The following is a 25,235-nucleotide window of genomic DNA, read 5'->3' as shown; positions in this document are numbered from 1 at the left end:
ATACACAGACACACAAAGTTTTTTTCATCTTATCATGAGTTGATATTATCAGTAGATCTTGCAAATCGTTACGGGTTTCCTGCAAACGCAATTTGAACTTCATAGCGAATGCGCGAAACTCTCCCAGCCAATCGTAGTATCGTCAAGGAACACAAAATTCTTTCATATTACAACGGGATAATAAGTGAAGTGTTATATTTGACGTAAAACTAACTCTATACAAAATCTTTCTCTATTAGCATTTATGGAAAGCACCGTGGATAGCAGAGCCTTTTGTTGCTTTCAAAACCGATCTGAAACTAGTTTTATGTATACCCCACCATTTGCAAATCCTTTTATTTTTTTTTGCGATATCGCTATTTATTCAATATCGATTTCCGAGAGCTTTCTTTTGCTCTTTTAAAATACTTTAATAGCAATTTCTTTCAAATCTAAATAAATTGAAATTTGGCTCTAAAATTTGCAATTTGAAATTTTAGTTTTACCAAAAAATTGATTTCATAGGTCATTTTCTAATGACGAACATAATCACTATTTTCAGATTTTTAGACATGTTTATTTGTCAAAATATTAATTTTTGTCTCATTCTTAAGCATTTACGATACAAACAATGAATATACAGTCAAACCCCGCTATATAGTGAACACGGTTTATAGTGAACTCCCAGATATAGTGAACAAAATGTTCGGTCCGTGCCTTGCTATGCTCGTATAATGTTATTTTTTGTGGATATAGTGAACCAAAAAAGTGAGGAAGTTGGACATAATGAACTGTTTTCTGTGTTCGACTGATTTTTTTTTTGATTTTTTTGTAGTAATTTTGAAATTTCTACTTCAAAATAAATACATATACCGACTTTTAAAACCATCTGTAGAGGGGAATGTAGCGATAAGCATTTTTTCTTGTTTGCTTCTTTTATCTCACTTTCCCATTCTTAAACAAACCAAGCAAATGTTTCCAACCCAGCCTGTAAGGTGTCAGTGAAATCAATATGCATTTTCTGTCAGAGGGAATGAGTAATTATTCATTATTGGTCAACGGGTTGGACACTAATATGTGTTGATAAGGCCCTCATTTCAACTTCTTTTTGCTCTCAGTTCAGTTACAAAAATCCCGCAAACAAGCGTCTCAAACTTGACTATGGCGAGCAGTAAGCGTAAAACGTTCTCCATTGATGATAAAATAGGCATAATCAGAAAAATTAAAAATGGATGCAATTAAGCTGATATTTGCAGGGAATATAAACTATCCAAGTCTGCAGTTTGTAACATGAAAAAAATTGAAAAAAATTTAGATGGCAGAAAAAAGTTGAGGAAAGCAGATCACATGGATGTTGAAGAAGCATTACTGAAGTGGTTCACCAATCGAATAAGCCGCAATCTTCCAGTATCTGAATAAATGTCGATGAATTTCCTAAGCGATTTTATGAGATTACTTTTATGTGCTCGAATGGCAGGTTAGACAGGTTTAAAAAGCGGAATAACAGAAATTCAGGAAAAATTATTTGAGAGTCGGGAAGTGTTTCCATATCTGTTGTTGAAGATTGCTCATCAGCTAAAGATTACTAATTTTTTTTTTGTACGCAAGACGAAGAGTAATGAAAAATAACACATTTTTTGCGACTACATAATATTTTTCAGCCATTTATTTGAATAATGTGTAATAAAAGGGAGGAGTTTGGTTAAATTGCCTGAGTAACGGATATAGTGAACTCCCGGTTATAGTGAACCAAAATTTCGGTCCCTTGAAGCTTCACTATAGCGGGGTTTGACTGTATTTCCATCTTAAACAAACGAAGTGCAATTCTTTAGCAGTTTAGGATAATTCGTTATGTAAAACTAGCAACTGTAAAATTAGTAACGAAATACTCCTTATAATAATACTGTACTACGTAGGCAATATTGCATTACATAGATAATGCTGTATTACGTACGTAATAATATATTATGTAGGTATACCACTACTACATTAACTAAAATTAAAGTAAAGAATTAATCAATCGAATTGATTAAAATGCACTACAACCGCATTAACTGAAACTGAAGTATATTACAATCACATTAACTAAAACTAATTAGGTGGAACATAACCCTCTTAGATGAAACTACGGTATTCTACAATCCAAATGGATTGCAATTTAAGTACGCCACAGCCATTTTAACTGAAGCTAAAGTAGATTACTATCAACACCATAGCTGAAACGCAATTAGGTACCGCATCAACCGCATTAACTGAAAGCAAAGTTTATTATTACTACAATGTTAATTGAAGCTAAAATATACCAAAACAACATTAACTGAAACTAAAGTATACCTCAACTCCATTAACTAAAATGAAAGTATATTACTACTATCACAATAACAGAAACAAAGTATTCAACAAACACATTAACTGGAACTAAAGTCTACATCAACCACATTAACTGGAACTAAAGTCTACATCAACCACATTAACTATAACGAGAAATATACTACTACTATCGTAATAACAGAAACAAAGTATTCTACTACAAATACATTAACTGAAACTAAAGTATACCTCAACACCATTAACAAAAATGAAAGTATACTACTACTATCACAACAGAAACAAAGTATTCTACAACAAACACATTAACTGAAACTAAAGTATACCTCAACACCATTAACAAAAATGAAAGTATATTACTACTATCACAATAAATATAACAAACACAATAAATATAATAAATATAACAAAGTATTCTACAACGAACACATTAACTGGAACTAAAGTCTACAACAACCACATTAACTATAACGAGAAATATACTACTACTATCGCAATAACAGAAACAAAGTATTCTACAACAAACACATTAACTGGAACTAAAGTGTACCTCAACCACATTAACTATAAAGAGAAGTATACTACTATCACAATAACAGAAACAAAGTATTCTACAACAAACTTAATAACTGTTACTAAAGTATACCAAATCAATAGAAAATAAATCGTACCAAAATTACCAATTTTAGAAAATTCCCCATTAATTAATGCTAAAGAATAAAACTTCAATGCAAATATTAATGTTTTCATTATGTTTAATTATTCGTCGTGCTGCAGCATAGTTTATCACTGCTGTGAAAATAAATCATAAGGAAATTTGTGACTAATATAACAGCACTAATCTTTTAGTAGGTTTTATTAAATGACAGCTACAACTTTAATCGAAATAAATGAACCGAATAATTAATTCTGCAGATTCCTGATAAAGGAAATATTTTAAAAAGTATGGAAACAATTCATCAGTTTTAACATTTCTAAAAATATCAGATAAGAGTATGTTTGATACAAGGTACAGCAGTTATTGTAATAATTTGATACTTGTAAATGAATGTTATCAGTTATTTTATCAGAAATGTGTTTTATCAAGTGATAAAAATGAGGAATAAACAATACGTTAGTTTTATTAAAAAAAATATTCAAATCTTTGTATTCATTGTATTTATTTTCAAATGAATATTACACAGACACAATTATTCAATGCATGCTCTAAATAAAAAGTATTATTCAAATGTAATTCAAGAACTTAGTGTAAAACATATTTCTAATTGGTATTTCAGTGACTTTTTAACTTACAAAAAAAGTTTAAAAACGGAAAGCTTTTTTTAAAAAATTCATTTTCTTATTATAAAAATTGCAACAAAAAAACAGTCTCATTTAACGGCACGTAAGAAAGAAAAATGATATTTGATACATAATTTTTCATCTTAAATCTTTGTATTTATTATATTTATTTTTAAATGAATATTACACACGCACATTGCATTCATTGCATGCTCTAAATAAAAATTATTATTAAAATATAATTCAAGAACTTAGTGTAAAACATATTTCTAATTGGTATTTTAATGACTTTTTAAATTACAAAAAAATTAAAAACAGAAAGCTTTTTTTAAAAATTACATTTTTTTATTATAAAAATTGCAACAAAAAAAAACAGTCTCATTTAACGGCACGTAAGAAAGAAAAATGATATTTGATACATAATTTTTCATCTTAAATCTTTGTATTTATTGTATTTATTTTTAAATGAATATTACACACGCACAATTATTCATTGCATGCTCTAAATAAAAAATTTTATTAAAATATAATTCAAGAACTTAGCGTAAAACATATTTCTAATTGGTATTTCAATGACTTTTTAACTTACAAAAAAATGTAAAAACGGCAAGCTTTTTTGAAAAAAATACTTTTTCTTATTAAAATTTGTAAAAAAAGACAGTCTCATTTAACGACACGTAAGAAAGAAAAATGAAATTTAATAAATAATATTTCATCTTAGGTAATTATTAAGAGGACACCATACGAGGGGAGAAACTTTACGTTGCCAATTTTCTTTCACCCCCATTACTAGTTTAAAATTAAAAAGAAAGAAAAAGTGCGTTCAGGCAAACCTAGAGTCTGCCATAAAGTTTCAATTGCGGAAAAAGAATTTCAAAATATAAAAATGGAAGAAAATTATCGGAGAACTTTCCCTTAGCGTTAAACTTAAGTTACCGTCTCATAACTTATTTTTATTTGGATATTTTAAAAAGTTCTTTTCAGTATTTGAAACTTCATTGCTTACTCTAGATTTGTCTGCATTCACTTTTCCTATACTTGAAATCTTAAATTAGTCATTGAGATGAAAGAGAACTGGCTGCGAAAAGTTTTTGCCGCGCTATGGCCTCCTCTTAAATATTATCTTCTATATCTTTGAAGTAGGAAAATGTATTTTTCTCTCCAGAAATCTTTATTTTATAAGGTCTTGTTTTAGTTTATGTCGAAAGTAACATAAAAGAGAGACAAAAGGTAAAGAGAGATTATATGTTGCCAAATGCATATAAATTTTAACATTCATATTTAAGTTTTTGAGAATATGAGAAGCTTAATTCAATAGAGGTAAAAACGTTTTTATATTTGAAATGTTATAATGAAATAAGTCTCTTTAGTGAGTAAATTATTTCTTATCTATTTTTTCTTGTTGCGTAACGCAATCTGTAATCCTGAGTTTTAATTATGTTTTTGGGTACAGTTGATTATTTTTCAATTTCATGCTTTGCATTCATATTATTCATTTTAATATACTAAAATTTGTTTTAATAAACTCCTTTTAGCACACTAAAGTTTCTTAAAAGATTTCCTTTTAACATACTAAAATTTCTTCTATGTTCCTAAAAAGCTACTTTTAACAAACTAAAGTTTGTCAAAAGATTTCATTTTAACATAATATTTTAAAAACCTAATTTTAGCACACTGAAGTTAGTTAATAGTTTCCATTTTAACATGCTAAAATTTATTTTAAAAAACTAATTTAAGTGCTCTAAAATTTGCTTAAAAAATTCCTTTAGTATGCTAAAATTTTGTTTAAAAAGTTCATTTTAGCACACTAAATTTTGTTAAAGATTTCATTTTAACATACTAGAATTTGTTTAGAAAGCTCATTTTAATACACTAAAATTTGTTTAAAAGATTTCATTTTGAAATACTAAATAATTTTTTGCTGAAAATTTAATTTTAGCACACTAAAGATTTTTAAAAGATTTTATTTTAACATAATATCTTAAAAAACTTATTTTAGCGCACTAAAGTTTGTTAAACTATTTCTTTTTTGCATACTAAAATTACATTTAAATATCTCGTTTAAGAGCACTAAAATTTGTTTAAAAAAATTCATTTTAAAATATAGATTAAAAAGCTCATTTTAACAAGATAAAATTTTTTAAAGATTTAATTTTAACATACTAAAATTTGTTTTGAAAAGCTCACACCAAAATTTGTCTTTTAATTTTNAGTTTTACTACTGAAACCTTTAAAAATATTAGGTATTTTAATTTGTTACATTTTTGAGCAAAAAAACCCGTGTTTGCTTAGGATTTACTAACTAATTAATGCTAATTTCGAAATAAATACTAAAACTACGACCACAAAAACGTACTTTCTCTGAATAATCATTCTCGAATCATTAGCCACCAACATGTGAGAAAAAACCGCGGTATTGAAAAAAATCTCGCCAAGTTTGCGACTTTTTAAAATGGTTTATCAATTGAATTTTAAAAATATTTGAGCTTTATACACAAAATATTTTTTAAAAGCTAGACAGGATAAAGAAATCTGACTAAAAGTTTTGAGAGGAATTTAAAACATATTAACTGTAATTTTATTTATTTTCCTTGGTTAAATGAATTGGTTTTAGAATATCAGTGGAATTTTCGCCAAATCTCTGAAATTAACAGCACAAATTAAAAACATTTTCCTCAAAATTATGAAACTTTTTTATCCGCTATTAAGGTTCTTTTTTCAAAAAGAATTCTTTAGAAATCATTTATCATTTTTCTTTTTTCATAAATGATGATTAACATTTTCTTTTTTAAATTGTCATACATGAAATTTTCTACGACATTCTAAACTTAGTAATTTTTAAAGCAAAAAAATATTTTATGTAGAACAATCAAATAAATAAATAGAAAAAATAACAATTAAAAAACTTTAAATTTTGTGGAAAAGAAAACATTTTAATCCTATGCACACAGTTAAGCTGAACGAGCAGTATGGTGTACTGTTGAAAGCATAATATTATGATTGGTGCACGGCAGAGGAAACTGCGTCAAGTTATGTACAAAGCAGAAAGAAAAAAAGCTTAACTTTTGAACTAAACGTTTTGAAATTATAAGCAGGAACTTTAATGGTTCGAAAAGCTAATCTTTATGCTAATTAATTTTTTTTAATCTGCGGAATCGGCAGGGATTGCCTGGTCGGTAGGGTGCTGGGCCTATGTCCAATAGTTCGTGGGTTCGATTCCAGCCGACTGAAGTTTCCCAGTGTAGTAAATGGTGACTGATTCAGGTTAAATCTGTCGAGTGGCAAAGTCCTTCATGTTCCCATAACAAATCAATATCTCTGAGGGTACTGGATTGGAGATCGATCGTTCTCTGATTCAGGTCAAAAATTACGATCTATGGATGAATGAATGGATGTATGAATGGGTTCGCCCTATAAACGGGTGTGACGAATTGGTGCTGCATAAGTCAAGTTCTTTGCCATAGATGGCGCCACTGGAAAACAAGAACAGTCGTACCCCCTCTGCCTGAACAGGCATACGTCAACAACAATATCTACGGAATCAGATACAAAAACCTACTTTCTCTGAATAAACCCTCTTTATTTACAACACGCTTTTTTCTTCTTTTTTTCTCAAAACGTAGGGCTTAACCATAAACTATGAAATATTATGTTCCCATTAGTTTACTCAAAAAAGTATTAAGGAGGTTTTCTCGTAAAGAAATTCCAACAAACTGATTTTTTTTATTGCATTACATACTATGGGGTATATGCAGGCGAAACTATTTGTGAAATGATTGAAAAACGCGATAATTGGTCAGGTCGTTCGGCAATCAGGCCTATAGGGGATAGAGCGTTCGCCTTTAGTGAGGTGAACCGGGTTCGAATCCCAACGATGGCTGCTCGATACGAACCACTTGCACCGACCATCGTGCTGACGTGAAATATCTCAGTGGTAGACGGATCATGGGTTAGTCTACCTGCCGTCAAACTAGCCGTGGGAGGTTCTCGTGGCTTTCCCCTCCATGAAACGCAAATACGGGTTAGTTCCATCAAAAAGTTAATAATTAGAGCAAAGACAGCAAGAGTTAAAAATTAGATTGACAAAGCTAGATTTAAACTATTGGAGATATTTTAGAGTGGGATTCAGAATACTTTATGTGCAATCCAATTAAACACCCAGTCTTTACCGAATTACCTGGAAATGATAGCTATAAACATTTTCACCAAGAGCAGTAGTGGCTCAGGAGATAGAGGGTCAGCCTTCCAACAATCCCAGCAATAGCTGGTCGATACGAATTCCCCACTCGGGTAGTACCGAGTGCGAGCTGGCAAAAAACATCCTCAGTGGTAGATAGATCATAGGTTGGAGTCCCCTTGCCGTCAGCCTAACCATAGGATGCTTTCGTGCTCTTCCTCTCCATGTAGCGCAAATGCGGGTTCCATTAAAAAATCAACCACGGAGGTGAATTTCCCCCTATACTTGATCCAGGAGTTCCCCTGTCTTCTGGATTGGGTTTAAAATTACAAGGCTACGGGGTCGAACATTAATAGTCGTAAGCGCAAACAATTGGGTCGGCTGTTCAAAGATTATTATAAATAATTTTTTTTCCAATGCCCACCTGTGTTAACATTTTTCGTCAATTCAGGCATTTACAGGGCAGATATGTTAGCCTCCTTTCCGTGGACCAACGTTGCTCCCACAGTAAGGACAGATAGTACAGAGAAGCAAAGAACATCCGTGCCTTGCCCGGGATTCGAACCCAGAACCTTTCTGATGCAAGGGCAGCTCCCTAACCCCTACACAGGCCGGTCGGCTGGTTATCAATATAAATAAGCATATAAGAAGAACTGTTAAAAGACAATTGATTGGAGAGACTGTTGGAGAGGAACAGTCAAAACAATAACTGATCGCTAAATTCTCTTATTTGGACGTTTTTTTCCAAAACGCATCAATTACGATAAGAATATGGTCGACATTGCTAATTCTTTGCCTACGGTGATCTTCAACTGCGGTTTAATGGGGGTTGCCAGCATGATGGGTGGCGTGTTTTGTTCATGTTTTGCAAACGGTGCGACGCAGATCGCCTTGAAGGTTCGGTGCACCACGCGTCTACCTCCAGCAATAAAGTCAGATCTACAGCTCGGAAGAAAGTGCACCGACGATATGTTTGAGCTCGTAGAAGGCGTGCAATAGGTTCAAATCATCGCCGATTGATGGTAAGTCCCAAAAAGCCGAAGATGAATAATCTAAAAAATTTTAACATAATTTCCCAAAAAGTTTTTTTGGAGTGTGGAGGGGGAGTTTGGATTACAAAAAAAATTCTCAATCAATGATGTCGCTCTGGAAATTTGCAGAGAATAATTGTGGCTGCGTTTGGGACCAACAAAAATCGAACCTTTTCCAAAATTTAAATTTTTTATGTATGTTTAAGAGTAAAAAAAAAAGTAGATTGCTATTTTCCTTTAAAAATGGCTGTCATTTTGTGAAAAAATTATATATTTCTAATTTTTTTTTGTTCTAACCATGGCTACAATTATACATTATCATTAATTTTTGATCTCGTCTGTTTCCGATTATACAGTATGGAGATCCAGCTACGCCCGTCCAGCAGTGCTCGACATACGCTGCCATCTTCGCCATCATTTTTATATGTTAATTTATAATTATTTTGGGCAAGAGAAATATTTTTTAATTTATCTGAAAGGTATACTATAGTGCTATTTAAGTTACTTAAAAAAATTGCATACAACTAAAAAAAATTTGTCTAATGATAGCTCATTGAAAAATAAATTTTTGCTCTTATATTTGTTTTTTTAACTAGGCAAATTAATTTTAGTCAATTGTCTTAAGAAATTAATTTTTTTTTAAATTTTTTTAAAAAAATAATTTTTTTAGTTCAGTAATTTTTGCATCTTTATAAATCAGAATTAGTCAAATTAATAATTGAAATGAAAGAATTTTAGTTTTTGATATACACTTTAAGATTTTGCAAAAGCTTGTATTCCTTTACAATTCAAAACTTTTCGGCCATTATTAAATTAAACGATAATGATAAAAATGAGTCTTAAATTACATTTTATATGAAATTATCGTTAGATGATCGATTATAACAATAATGCATGTTTTTTTTCTTCTTTTGTTAAAATAGTTCAGGAGGTTATAGCGAAAAATGAAATTAGTATTAAGGGGTCCGCGCTCTTGATTAAGATTTCAGAGCCATATTTTCCTGATTTCTTATTTATCCCCATATTTTTAGAATTGTTTTTTGTAATCTTATTCTTCCTAAAAACTGTTTTTGGTATCCTTATTTTTACATGCTAATACATTCACGCAGGTGGAATATTAATTTAAATCAACATTCAAATTTATTTATGATTCATAACGATGCGTTTGATTAAGAAAGTTCGATCAGCAATATATTTTTTTTTTAATATTTCGTTTAAGTTTTTATTTATTTTACTAGTTTATATTTGAATAAAAGTGTTGTTAGTCAAGTAAAAATAAAGTAAATATTGCATCTCCAAACACTGAAATTTATTGTTTTGCATACATAAATTATAAAATATATTAATTAAATAAAATGTTTATAAATTAATGGTTTGAAACGATGTTATATGTTGCCATTTTTTAGAACATTTTAAAAAATGTATCAATATACATATAGAGCTGGTCTAGAATGCAATATTACACATTGAACCAACTCGAATTGTGAAGCAATCAGAAAGGAACTTCGAAAGCAGTTTCGAGGATTGACTAGTTTAGGGAGCAGGTGGTGATCCCCTCAGTAAATTTATTAAATCTCGGAGATATTCAGAAATTGAATTAAAAACTTCCACGAACAAAATATCTCTATTTACAACGGAGACTACATTGGTATTAAAATAGCTTTTAAAATTTAGGTAAATTAAAGAGCTTCTAGCCATATAATGAGAAGGCACATTTTCATAGCATTCAGAAGAGCGTTTCTTGTGAAATTCTAATAATTCCCAGGTCAGCTATGTAGCATTTTTGTATTGTGCAGCCATCTGGTGGAAATTCCTGGAACTAGTGAATAAGAACCAGTTTGGAACACCAATATCACCTTTAGAAAAAGTAGAGTTCATCACTATATTGCCCAAAATCCTTCGATTAAACAAAAACTATCAAGATGGAGAATTTATTGTTATTCTTTATTTAAAAAAAATGAGAATTTTTATAAAAATATCCTTTATATTTCCTACTTTTAGTTAAGCTTCAAAAATTTCAAAGTAAAATTTTTGTATTGTGCAGCCATCTAGTGGAAATTCCTGGAACTAGTGATGAAACAATTAGAACCAGTTTGGGACACCAATATCACCTTTAGAAATAATAGAGTTCATCACTATATTGCCCAAAATCCTTCGATTAAACAAAAACTATCAAGATGGAGAATTTATTGTTATTCATTATTTAAAAAAATGAGAATTTTTATAAAAATATTTCTTATATTTCCTACCTTTAGTTGAGCTTCAAATAAAATTTTAAAGAAAATATTACATATGCATACTAGATCATTTTAACATCAAAATCTTATTGTCTTTTTTCTTCCAGGTCCCCCCAAGGTGACCGGCAGCTATAGAGCCACGGGTGAAATGGTAGAAACATTAGAAGATGAATCAGGGATTTTAGTTCAAATCGCTTTTGAAGAGAGTTTTGATGCTGATACAAAGAATGCAGCCTTCAACATCTGGATCATGGGGAAAAATGCAACATTTATCGAAAACTTTGAAACTAAACAAACTTTCAGATACACAGATAATGCTGGTATTTATTCTTTTTTCGATAGATTTATTCAAAGTATTTTATTTCACTTTGGATTTTTTGTTTCCTCTCCAGCACAATTTTAAAATTGAACTGAAATCTCTTAACAACGATCAGTAGATCGATATCGTTATCCAAAATCACAAAAAATAGCAAGCCTGGCATGTCAGCCACCTGGATTGCTACATTTTATTTTGATTATATTTTAAAATTTACGATGTAGCTAAGTAGGTAGGTAAAGATAACAAGCGGAAAAAAACACAATAACTGACAGGTCAGTAAAATTTACAATATAGTTAACGATTACAAAGTAACAAGCAGAAGAAACACAATAACTTCCAGGTTAGTGAAATTTACAATGTAGGTAACGATTACAAAATTAAAAAAAACGGAAATAATACGATAACTCATGGGATAGTAAAGTTTAGTATGTAGGTAACGATTACAAAATAACATACGGAAGTAATGCGATAAATGGGCTAATAAAGTTGACATTGTAGGTAACGATTACAAAATAACATGACAACTGGGCTAGTTAAGTTTAGAATGTAGGCAGCGATTACAAAATAACAAGTAGAAAAAACACAATAACTTCCAGGTTAGTTAAACTTACAATGTAGGTAGCGATTACAAAATAACTAACGGAAGTAATGCGATAACTGATGGGCTCGTAAAATTTACAATGTCGGTAACGATTACAAAATAACAAATGGAAGTAACACAATAACTGACAGGTTAGTAAAATTTACAATGAAGGCAACGATTGCAAAATAGCAAGTGGAAGAAACACAGTAAGTGACATTCTTGTTAAGTTTACAATGTAGGTAACGATTACAAAATAACAAATGGAAGAAACACAATAACTGATAGACTTGTAAAATTTACGATGTAAGTAAAGATTACAAAATAACAGCAACAACAAATACAGTAAATAATGGGCAAGCTCGTGGGAAAATAAGTTACCAAATAGAAAAACCAAAGAATAAAAAAGAGTATTAAGATTCCTTTAAAATGCTTAAAATAGTTTTAAAACTATTAAAAGATATCAGTTTTCATTAACTTTCCAAAGCTTTCGGCGAGATAACGCCTTTCCATATGAATAACATCTTTTTGTGTATAGATTTATAACTCGTGAAACTTGGTGAAAAAAATCAATGTGGCCCGAGGACGCTGTATTATTTTCCCTACATTAGGAATTTAAAGTATAGCAAAAAGTAAATTCAGATAAGCAGAAATGCTAGATGAAAAAATTCAAAATATGGAAAGAAGGAACATTCAAATTTCATATACTTTTAATAAAGATAGGTTACACTTTGTTCAACGCATGAATAAACTATAACACTACTGAATAAAGCGCTAGTAAATGTGATATGTGAATAAAGCACTAGTAAAAGTACAAAATTACTATGCTTCAGCTTCATTTCGATAAACAAGAACCTTCTTCAATGAAGAAGGTTCTTCTCTATCGAATTGAAACTGTAGCATATCCGTTTTTTGTGCTTTATTCACGTTGTTTTTATTAAAATCAATCTGTTTAGCTCTTACCTAAAAGTCGTCACCTCTCACCTTTGTAAATCGATGTCACTAACGTTCAGAACCTTTAGTCTAAGTCTATGGTCTCGTTATAAACAAGCTCCACTAAACGTTCGTAATATAACTGACTGCATTTTTCTAATCCCTCTTCAGAGTGTGCTGAGATGACTGTAACTGAATGGATCAAGACGAAATCCCCTCCATCCCTTCTGAACTACGAAGACACAAATGGCACGGTTCGTTTTTCATTGAAGCAATTATTCTCTTTGGATGATAAGTACCTCAAAGAGAAGGACATTCCTGATGAATTTCGTGGAATCAGTGCTAGAAAATGGATGTACGAGATTGTTGGTGAAGAGCCGGATGGACAGCGCAGAGTTCTAAGCATCTACGCTTATTGGTCAGGTAATATATATAATATATAGTATATATCAGGTAATATATAGTATTAACAATAGTCAGGTAATACACGCTAATAGGTCAGGTTATGGTGTTTTTCGAAGCTTCTACGCCGAGGCAAATGAAAAGAGCCATAGTTTAAGTGTCTTACACTCGAGTTGAAGCTACAATTTAGATTATATATACCATCTTGTCGTAAAGAATTATCTGAGCTTTAGACTGGATAAATAAGTTATAAATTTTTAAAGTTAGTTAACTTTTTACGTAAAATCGCCATTTTGGCGAGATTTTTAAACCTATATGAAAATTATTGACATCAACTAACAGTTCTCAATTTATGAACCCAGACAATGCAGCGATGGAGTGTGACTTTTAATAGGTTGAGAAATTAGATCACAAATGCTTTTAGTTTTCTTAAAACTGATATTTTTCATATTGACGTTTTGTGTCATTTATGGGAATTAGCAGAGAGGGCAATTGTTAAAGATAGACTTGACTTATAAACCATAAATTGTTAAAAACTCGAAGCAGTTATAAAAACTGCATATTGTTTGCCAAGAAAGGTTGTTTTGTGACGGTTGAGCATAGGAAAAAAACAGTTTCAATAATTCTTTGATAAGTGTTACACGGAAAATTCGAAAAACCCTTATCAATAATTTAGAATCATGTAAAATAAAGTGCCTGAAAAATTGAGTGTGAAATTGTAATAAATATTGGAATGCAACAGTTTGTTTATGTTCCTCTTACGTTTTGTAACTATGCAAATGCTTTTGCATCGCACAAACTCTTTTGTTTTACCATCTCACAAACGCCTTCATAACGTTATCTTGCAAACGCCCTCGCCTCGTTATCTTACGAATGTTACCATTCCGTTATCACACGAAAGCTTTCGATGCGTTATCTTATGAATGTTAATCTTTTTTTTCTGCAATTTAATCATTGTTCTGCTAACTAAGTAGTAGAAAAATAAAGCATATGTAAAAGCGTTGTTTTTAAGTCAAAGTAGAGTAATACACGTATAAACACTTTGTATCAGTGTGTAAAAAAATTTAACCAAATTGCATAAGTAAACCAAAAGATACTCGATTCATGGCATCATAACTAAAAAGGTCCATTAGGTACCGTTTTGGTTGATGGAAAGTCGCCAATCTTCTGGTCGATCCTGGGATATCTCGCTTTCTAATGCCTTTAGAGCCTCGAAACTTCAAGAAGGTAGATAAATCTTTTGTCGCCAAAAATGCTGCCAAAATCGCTAAAATGGTTACATAGTTGGCCACAGTCACGTTGTCAATGAGAGAGCCTTTACTTGTTAGTCGTAATAGTGTTCTATCAACACCTCCTTGATAAGAGCAGGACTCAGCACGGGTTACCATAAATATCCTTTAGTAGTCCAAACGTAATGACATATTTCGTATTTTCAACCACTGCGCAGCTTAGCACCCCGAACGTAATGACATCTTTCTTATTTTTCATCTACTGCGCAGTTAACTTCGTCGCATCGGACTACTAAATTGATCCGTGCTAAGGCCTTCCTACTGCTAGGGGGTGTTGGTTCTATTGAAATACACAAAATCGTCTTCCTAAAATGTGGGTCCTGGGAAAAGTGGTCCATGGTAAACCAAAAGCAGTTATTGACTCGTTATTTTTAGAATTAATAGCACATAATCAAACAAACAAAAATTCATATTTTCATGTAAAGAGCATTTTTCATGTTGTACAGCGTTATTTAGTATTCAAAGAGAATTCAAATAATAATGAATTACTGTAAAATGTATTTTATTTTTCTCTTAAACTATAATACATTTTTCATGACTGAGTAAAGTGTTGTAGCTACAGTAACTGGTAAGAAAAAAACAGCTGAAAAATATCCTTCTGTATTTTTAGATAAAACCTGGAATACAACATCAAACGAAGAACAGGTGCCACTCGGATTTGTTGTGTCAAAGATGATTTATAAACGAGGCAGCGCTACAGTCAAACTGCATGAACAGTTCATAAATGTGTTCGGTTTTGTACCCAACACAATAGACCACAAGTTATTCGAGGTACAATTATTGTATTACACCTTCATCTATTGTATTATATTCTAACACAATTGACCGCAAGTTATTCGAGGCACAAGTATTGTATTATTTGGACTGAATAGAATTATAAATAATAATAGATATATAAATATCGGTATAAATGGTGTTTCATAATGACTGCTCTTTATATATACAAGTAGAAACTACTTAAAACAAAAGCGCATTTATAGAAATTTCGGATTTAAAGAGGGAAATAATTATGACCACATGGGCATAGAAGTAATAAAAAAAATTTCGCATATCTTATCATTGAACGTTTATTCTAAAACATGTTTAGGTAATATAAAAATGTTTGGAGAAAGTACCTCAAAGATTGTTAAAAACATTAATTCCGACTCACTTGTTGGTTAAAATTAAAATAAAAATTAGATTTCAAAAAATGTAATTTATAATTGACCACAAGTACGAGGTACCTTGCATCTTGGACAGAATAGAAAACAGAATCTTATAAAACAGAAACTTATATTTTGGACAGAATAGAAGGATAAATAATAATAGATATTAAAATATTGGTCCATACATGGTGTAATGACTGCTCCTTATATATATACAGTAGAAACCACTTAAAGCGAACACACATTTATGGAAATTTCAGTTTTAAAGAGGGAAATAATCATGACCGCATGGAATAGCTTCAGAAATAATAAAAATAACGCATATCTCACTGTCGAATGTTGATTGCAAAATATGTTCAGACAGCATGAAAATTTTTGGAGAAAGTACCTCAGAGGTTGTAAAAGCATTTTCGATTTTAGAGTCACTAGTTGGTTAAAATTTAAAAACATTTAGATTTTTAAAAAAATTCAATATATCAGTGAAAAGTGCAAAATAAGACAATTAACGTAAGTTGTTTAAATTTAATTTTTTAACATTGCATTTTTTCACATCGTAACATTGCAACATTTAGACAACTTGGGGCAGTATTATATGCCACAATGATCCCAAGTAATGAGTTCAATGGATTATGTTTTTACGATATAGTGATTTTAAAATTGAAACAACTCGGGAAATGATCTTATGCTATGAAGGCCTGGTAGATGATGGTTTTATGTAACGTTGTTGTTAAAATTGAGACAACACTGGTAATTATCTAATTTGTGTCGAATTTAACTAAACAACATTTATTTATTTTGCCAAATATTTTAAATTCAAGTATCTGGGGACAAAGGTACTATTTGATAAGGGAACCTTTTTGGAATAGGAAAAAGTTTTAAGTAAACTCAACAAGTAACAGAAACCTGTTTTCTGGAAGCAAATTGGAAAGTAAAAAATGTAAACGCAACGACATGAATAACTTAAAGAAAAGAAAATAAAAAGCCACAGTCTCGAAGACAATCTATAAATTTTATCAACATATACTGACTTGCCAAAAAGAATAATCAGGTTTCAGAATTAAGAAATAGTTTAAATTTTTTTAAAAAGTTTAATAACTTTTAAAATATTCAAACTATTTATATAGAGCTATATACAGGATTTAATCAATATATATTAATTAAAATTATAGCTTTGTTTTGATTTTTTAGCACTTATACAGTGGCTTTTTTAAACTTCACTATCAGTAGAAAAAATTAAGGCAAGGCATAAGAAGTTATATTTCTCACTTTAATTAATATACACAAATTCACCAAAATATCATTTATATCCTTTATCCACTGATTTTTTTAAAATCCTTATACATTTTCTAACTCTCTCAAAGTAATTTATATTAATTTTCAGCCAATTCAAGGAATAGTCTGCCCCAATCGTAAGCAAACAGTGAAATTTCCAGATGTAAGCAATTGGCAAGCAGTCGCCCTACATTCTGAAGTCATATTTCCGGATTATCAGCAAATTAATTATGTTGATGTAAGTGATTTTCATTATTGTAATCTGAGAGTTATCGAATAGTTTTTGTTTTTGAAGTTGCATTTCTATCAGGATTGCTTATCTTTACCAATATTGCATTATTTTGAGTCTGTGTAAGTGCGACTCGAGCGTTCAAATACTAAGAGAACTTTTTCTGCTATAACTTATTTATATTTAATTAAATAAAACAACTCGAACTAATCATCATAAACTTATGCTAAATCACAATAATTCGTGCATTTGAAAGTTCTTAATATTTCCGTTTCTTCCCTTTTATTTTTGACATTCCTTTTTATTTTTGATTTTTCTTTTTATGTTTGATATTTTTGATTTTAATAATACTACTCTAATTAATTACGCATAGCAAAAATGAAGAACGCTACATTTTTATGAAATAATTTAATAACACTTAATAAGTAAATTTAAAATCAAATAACATTAATTTTATCAATGGAATTTATGGACGTTCGAAATATAAATTAAAGGAAATTATTATCCCCAACTTCCTTAATTAATTTCAAAGTTTGTCAACAGGTGTCTCTGATGGGAAACACTGTTACGTGCATGCCAAACTATTCTATCTGAAAATTTCAAGGGAGTATGTTAATTTTGTCCTCGGGATGCAGCTGCTGAAGGATATATATATTTTAAAACCATGATTTCAAAAATTTTCAGTTACAAGCGTCATCTGTTGGTGTTCTTTGTTACTAATTTTGAAATAGTGCAAAAATAATTAACTCGTTCCCTACGCAAAATTTACCTTTCTATCCTCCTTTTTTCTTTAATTTATTTTTTAAATCATTGTACTAGGATACCAACCCAATAACTTTATATGACAATATTAATAAATTTTAATAACATAAAAGTAATTCAATATATTCCAAAACAGCAAATTTGTGAATTTATTTCATGAACATTTGTTAATTTTAATGCGAATTTTCTTAACATTATTAACGGAATATGTGTATTTAGTTTTTAGGGTTCCTTATTAGAGTTCAAGTAATATTTATTACATTCATGTTCTTTCATAGGTTTGGTTTGATCCAATAAACAAGCTTCTGCGCCAGGACATGGAGAGAATAAAAGACCAAGAGGCAGGCTATGAAAAGAATCTTAAATATGGAAGAGAAATGGTGTTAGGAAAACTGGGTGAGTTTCGTTCAAATTCACTTAGTTTCAACTTGAAATGTTAACAAAAGTATTTCTTGAAATTTTAACGACGTAATTAAATAACATAACATGTTTGAGATAGTTAAATCATTGTTCTACTTTGGTACAATTAAAGCACCATCGTTAATTTCTGCTTTATATAATCCTTACTAAGCATAGTAAATAGAGAGGTCAATAATTTACAACATTTTGAATTTAAAATTATTTTCATTCTATTTTAGTTCTTTTTCACATTTTTTTACTCTTAAACTTTTGAAGGCAAGTTTGATGTTAGGGCATAAAATATTTTTTTGAAAAAAAAAATGCGAAGTAAATGCCTCGTTTAAATAAATTCGATAAAAAAAAAAACTAGAAAAAGTTCTAAAATTTTTCATAATTTTAAAGCAATAAAGCAGTTTGGTGAGGGACTTTGTACAGGAACTTTAATACTGTACGTATGATTCTTAAAATACAATATTTTGCAGCAGAAATGGCTCTAAATTTGATAAAGAGCTTCGGTATACGGGTAGGATTGATTGATTTGTTCATTTACGTCGCATTAGAGCTGCACAATGGGCTATTGGCGAATGTCTGGGAAACATCCTTGAGGATGATCCGAAGACATGCCATCACAATTTTGATTTTCCGTAGAGGGGATGGCACCCCCTCTTCGGTAATAATGTTCATGTCTGGGGATTTTGGTGGCCAGAGAAAGCGTCTAAATTCAGAAGAGTGCTTTTGGATCCACTCCCAGACATGAACATTATTGAACATATTTGGGATGCCTTGCAACATGATGTTCAGAAGATATCCCCATCTCCTTTTACTCCCACTGGTTTATGGACAGCCCTGCAGGATTCATGGTGTCAATTATCTCCAGCACTACTTCACACATTGATCGAATCCATGCCACGTCGTATTGCGGCGCTTCTTCGTACTTGCGGGTACCCTACACGATATTAGGCAGGTATACCAGTTTTTTTGGCTCTTCAGTGTACATATATATATATATATATATGAAATGTATATTATGTATATGTATATTATATGAGAATCTTTTGTAATCAATAGAAGTTTTTCTATGAATGAGCTCATTTAATCTTTCCAACAGGTATCGTCTATCAGCTGAGATATTTTAAAGGTGAAGTATCCTGTAATGTAATAGGCATTCCTGATTATGAGTATGATATACAAAATTTGATACACTTTAAGGCCAATTTGAAGGACTGGACCATAGGAAATCTGTTTGGAATAAATCAAACCACATACACTTATATTGGAAAGGTAACATGCTCTGTAACATTTTTTCCCTTCAAACTTATATAAAAAATTTGTCAATATTTACTCACTGTGTGATTGAAGAAACATTATATGAATTATAAATGTTTTATTGAGACAAAAGATTGAATCCCTATGTCTACCGCTTTAACTATTGAAAATTTAGGCTTGAGGTATGAGCCCGATTGCTTATTTGCAATCCATGAGCCTTTAAAGGACTCACTCTCTTTTTTTTGAAGATTTTATTCTTTATTGTATTCAGTAGCAATAATAATGCAAACTTCTATTTCTTTTATAATTTATTACCTGAGCTAAGATAAAGTCAAGAATCAAGCTTTTATTTATTTATTTAAGAAGATTCCAAACAGGAGAGTGGGTAGTTAAATGCCGTTGGATTGGAAAATCGCAGCCCGGTAGCAAGAATGCTGCTGACTTTTTTAGATTTTAGGAGATTTGTGAAGAAGGAGCTGCAGATTTACTTCTGTTACCGGGGGTATAAGGTATAAATAAAAATTAAATAAAATTATAAAACTATTTTATTTTAGAAATAATAAGTAAAATTATAATGCTGCATATCTGCACATTCTCTAATATATAAAATTTGTAAGATTTTTTTTTGTAATCATGCATGATAAGTTGATTCCATACATTCATCACAATAGGTAGATATATTATATTATGTGATCTATAATTATAATCCTAATACTCATAAGAAATAACAATTTGTCCAATACTTCTGAACTATAATCCCAATACTCTTGAACTAATTTTCCGAACTATAATCCCAATACTCTTGAACTATAATTCCGAACCATAATCCCAATACTCTTGAACTATAATTCCGAACTATAATCTCAATACTCTTGAACTATTTTTCCAATACTCTTGAGCTTTTATCTCATTATTCTTGAACTATATTACCAATACTCCTGAACTATAGTCCCAATATTACTGAACTATAATCCCTATACTCCTGAACTATTTTTAGTATACTCTTAAACTTGTAATCGGATGCTTCCGAACTATAATTCCAATACTTCTGATCTATCATTCTAATCAGATTGATAACGGTAATTGAAGTTTTAGTTTTTAAAAGTAACATCGTAAAATAACAATTCCACCGTGAAATTTTCAATACAATAAAGTTAACCTTATTATTTACCGCAAAGTGGCGTAAGTGATTACGGAGAGTGGCTCATAATCACGTTAACACAGAGTCAAGTAATATTAAGTTTCAAGTAAACTTATTTTTCTTATCATAACATTTGTAAGATAGGAACGCTAACACCGTATTTTGATGCAAGTTAGCTCTGTTAAAAAAGCCGGATGATATTTTTATTCATGAAATTGTCGTTACCGCAAAGCTATTGGCATATTGCCAGACTTTACTTCGCATCATGTGTGCTTAACCGGTTAGTGCCCAGCGTTATATTAATAGCACAGAACACTGCAGACAACATACATTTTAGTAGGACAAAAGCAAAACATCGAGGAAAAAGTATTTTGGTTGTACAAAAAGAAAACATCATGGATACAAACATGTATTTTGGCAGTACAAAAGAAAATCTCGTGGACAAAAAACATGTATTTTTGTAGGACAATAGCAAAGCATCGTGAAAAAAACATACATTCTTGTAGTACAAAAAGAAAACATCACGGATTAAAACATATATTTTGGTTGGACAAAAGTACGTATTTTGTTAGAACAAAAGGAAAACATCACGGATAAAAACATATATTTTGGAAGGACAAAAGATAATCTCGTAGACAAAAAACATGTATTTTGGTAGGATAATAGCAAAATGTCATGAACAGAAATTTACATTTTGGTAGACAATTGTTTCAATATTATCATTTGTCTAGAAAATCAAAAATTCCCATCCTCCATAGTTTATGATTAAGTTAGGTAGTTATCTATCAATAGATCTAGAACTATAAGAAACAGGGTCTTATCGAAATAAAATGATGGCTAACAATAAAAAGTAGCCATTAAATTTCATATCATTACTACTTTTTCAATAAAGGCATCTTTTGTATGACATCAATGTAAAAAGTCCGGATAAACGGGTTAAATAATGGATTTTTTTGTAATATATTTATCTAAAATTTTTCAGACTTCAAAAAGAGACATACCCTGCCACTTATTCCAAGGAGTTCGCAAAGATTGGCCGGAACCAACTGCGGAAGTAGAATCTTTGTGGGAATGGTGCTTCTCTATGAATGTCACAACCAAGGTAAACTACATAATTACAAAAAATGTAATTTCCGTAAATGCATTAACAGAGTTTAATAAATCAAATCATTATATTACTATAATTCAGATATAAATCATTTTGAAGGATTAAAACTTCTTGAAATATCTTATTAGGTTTAATTATTATTAATTTCCGGTACTTCCTGTACCTCACTTTAGGATTTGGAAGAGCTTTAGAAGAATTCAAACATAATTAAATTTATAGCCTAAACAAACTCAAAGATTTTGAAATTTTAATTTTTTTAATTTTAAAAAACTAAAATTAAAAAAGCTAAAATTTGGAAAAGAAATTTAAATTTTTCATACATATTTCGTAATTATAGCCCTTAATGTATTATTCAATATATTAGGTTCAATTATAGTTAATTTCCGGTATTTTCTTTTCATAGATAATTTTTCTTTCTCTTTCAGGATGATGCTGTAATTTTCCGAAACGGTGAATATGGACTTGTTAGTGCGCAAGTCAATATTATAAAGGTATGTTCATTTATTTATGTTGTAATTCTTTTTAGAAAATGTAATAAAAAATACATATATAGGCATGACTCCTTAAATTTTTATCGCTTCTTTGTAGAGTGGGAGCAAATACGATTTTCCGGAAAAATACAGGCTATTCCACCATTTTTATGATGTTAATTTGGTGGATCCAACCACGATGGATGCTACTAGCTTTGACATTGGTGCTTGCTTCGGCGAAGACGAAAAAAGACGTCTACAATTCGTAATAGATTGTAAGTTTTTTCTGCAATTTTTTATTTTCATTTAATGGGGAGTCAAGAAAATGATTGTCCCTCAACTCTTTTATCGCGTTGGACGAGATAACTCGTCTCCCAGGAAAACTCGCTGCGTTCTGTTGTTATATTAGTGAATATGGTTATTGATTACAATTGATTGATATTTTTGAAAGTAAAATACACTATTTTTAAATGAATTAGCGTTTTATTTCAATTTTAGTGCTGCGGGGGAACTTTAAGAGTGGAGGGTGGAACAAAGGCCTGCCATTGCCACGATAAAATAGTTAAATCAGGTGTGTAGTGGGGGCTAAATTTTTTAGCCAGAGCCTAAAAATCTTAAAAATCAGGTGTGTAGTGGGGGTTATATGAGGAAACTGGATGTCTTAATTGATATTTCGGTTAAGTTCCAATTTTTAATTAATTTTAGATTTTTATTCATAGTAGAAAAAAATTCTAAAATGTAAAATTTGTCTATTTTTGTCTCTTTTAAGTCAGAGTCCTTGCTGCTGCTATTTTGCTACAGGCATATCTGATACAAAAAAGGAAAAATTACGCCCCCCCCCCTTGAGATTCCATACCTCAATTGCACTTTTCCTTTTTAAATAATGTCGTAAGTTTAAAAGTATAACTGTTGTTTTGAAGAATATAATTTTTTTTAATTCAACAATAAATTAGGGTAAGCTAAATTAAATTGAGAAAAACTTAACATTAAGTTTGTTTCACGTTAGAGAATTTCAAACCAAAGACAGTTAGCGACAAAACGTTCTATATCATTTCTACTCATTTTTAAAACATAAAAAAATAATAAATAAAGTAAAATAAAATAAAATAAAAAAGTAAAGTAAAAAGTAAAATAAAAATAATAAATTATAAGTAAAATAAAAATAATGAAACAGAAAAAATAAAGTTGGAGAGTAAAATGAAGAATTAAAATATAAAAAGCAATAGAATAAATAAAGAAAATTAGAACAAAAATTTAAAAAGAAATAAGAAATAGAATATAATATCTGACATTAATAACTGATTGCCACAGCACTAAAACACCAATATAAATTGCCAAAGTGGCAGATTCTTGTTTTCGGCGTGGTTCACTAACTAATATATTAGGTAGCCAAACAACTTTGAAAAATAAACACACTAGTTTTTTACATTATAATATGTATTCGATTCCATTTTACATATGAAAAAAAAAGATTTATAAATAATTAGTTAGCACAGCACGAAAACACCAATCTTGCAAATGCTAAGTGGCAGTAAAAGTTAATTGACCAAATACCTTTATCGATCGGGTGATAACAAACTTAACTCTTGCATTTAATTTCGTAACCCTTCTTTTAATTCTCTTGTTATTACTATCAGTATTTGCATCGTAAATATTTCCAACTTTTAATTCGTATTTTACAGGGGCAGTTAATGACGACAGTATCTACCTCATTGAAAATGCTACATCAGATGTAAACTTCTTGAAAAACTGGAAATCAGCATTATATAGATATTCTGGCATTGACCCCAACAGCTTGAGAGTAACAAAAGTTAAAGCAGTAAGTTGAATATGCACTGAGACAATTTACTTATGCCAACGAACATGAGCACTGACAAAATCTTCACAAACATTATGTTATGATTAAGACCGTATAAGTTAGGGCAAAGTTAAATATGCACTTAGGGAATGCCAAAGAACATGAGCAGTGACAAAATCTTCACAAACATTATGTTATGAATAAGACCCTATAAGCTAAAGCAAAGTTAAATATGCACTTAGGCAATGCCAAAGAACATGGGCAGTGACAAAATCTTCACAATCACTATGTTATATGTAGGGCACCATAATTTAAAGCAGTAAGTTAAATATGCACTTAAGCAATTTACTTATGCAAAAGAACATGAGCACTGGCAAAATTTTCACAAGCATTATGTTATGACTAGGACCCTATAAGTTAAAGCAATAGGTTAAATATGCACTTAGCGATTTCACCAGAACCAAAGAACATGTGCAATAATAAAACTTTCTCAAACATAATGATCAATGCAATGATATTTTCACGAATTGATGTTTCGTTGATGTATCAATTTTTATTTATATATTTTCTTTCCCCTCATGATCTCTTTCAGATTCGCGAGCCACGGATTGGATAATAATTTTGTAAGGTTGCAAAATGGCACGTACCTGTGTGACAATGTTTGGATGCAAATTTCTGACTATACGTATAATACACTGCTGGACAATTGCTAAGGACGGATAACACTATCATCCATACCAACCTCAAAATGAAAGGAAGCAAAATGTTGAAAATTAGAATAAGTGCGGGATGTAGTAAGAAGAGGTATGCGTATTCAAATTTTTTTTCCACGTCTGTTCATCACATGATAGCGCTAATAAGAGCTTTAAAGGTTTTGACGCGTGTGGAGAGTAATTGTTTCAAGTCAAAGTTTTACAGGAAAGATTTAGTTGACAAACTTGAAATTTTCGGCATGTCTTTCCGGTATCACTAAGATGATTTTAAGCTTGACCGAATTATTGGAAAGATCGAAGAAAGGCGAAAAATAACAGATGTTGCCAGGGAGTTCGACATCGCTCAGAGCGTTGTTTCACGGCTGTGGAAATCATT

The 25,235-nt window shown here is 30.6% G+C and overlaps 2 protein-coding genes across 5 annotated transcripts in view; one reads left to right on the top strand and one right to left on the bottom strand.

The window, feature by feature from the left end:
- Window positions 1-25,235, bottom strand: part of LOC107452524 (uncharacterized) — a 69,146-nt gene that overhangs the window by 30,853 nt on the left and 13,058 nt on the right. The window lies entirely within an intron of this gene.
- The window catches only part of LOC107444397 (uncharacterized), a gene marked incomplete in the record, with an annotated part of 16,585 nt that continues 2,491 nt past the window's right edge, over window positions 11,142-25,235 (top strand). The window contains 10 exon segments of the mRNA XM_071185160.1: window positions 11,142-11,353; window positions 13,037-13,288; window positions 15,167-15,327; window positions 17,083-17,211; window positions 18,243-18,360; window positions 19,472-19,644; window positions 21,753-21,872; window positions 22,304-22,369; window positions 22,467-22,623; window positions 24,031-24,167. Coding sequence (XP_071041261.1) covers window positions 11,182-11,353; window positions 13,037-13,288; window positions 15,167-15,327; window positions 17,083-17,211; window positions 18,243-18,360; window positions 19,472-19,644; window positions 21,753-21,872; window positions 22,304-22,369; window positions 22,467-22,623; window positions 24,031-24,167 — 1,485 coding nt within the window.

This window comes from Parasteatoda tepidariorum, chromosome 9 (genome assembly GCF_043381705.1).
Source record: "Parasteatoda tepidariorum isolate YZ-2023 chromosome 9, CAS_Ptep_4.0, whole genome shotgun sequence".
Taxonomy (NCBI): Eukaryota; Metazoa; Arthropoda; class Arachnida; order Araneae; family Theridiidae; genus Parasteatoda; species Parasteatoda tepidariorum.
This window is presented reverse-complemented; position numbering and strand designations above follow the sequence as displayed.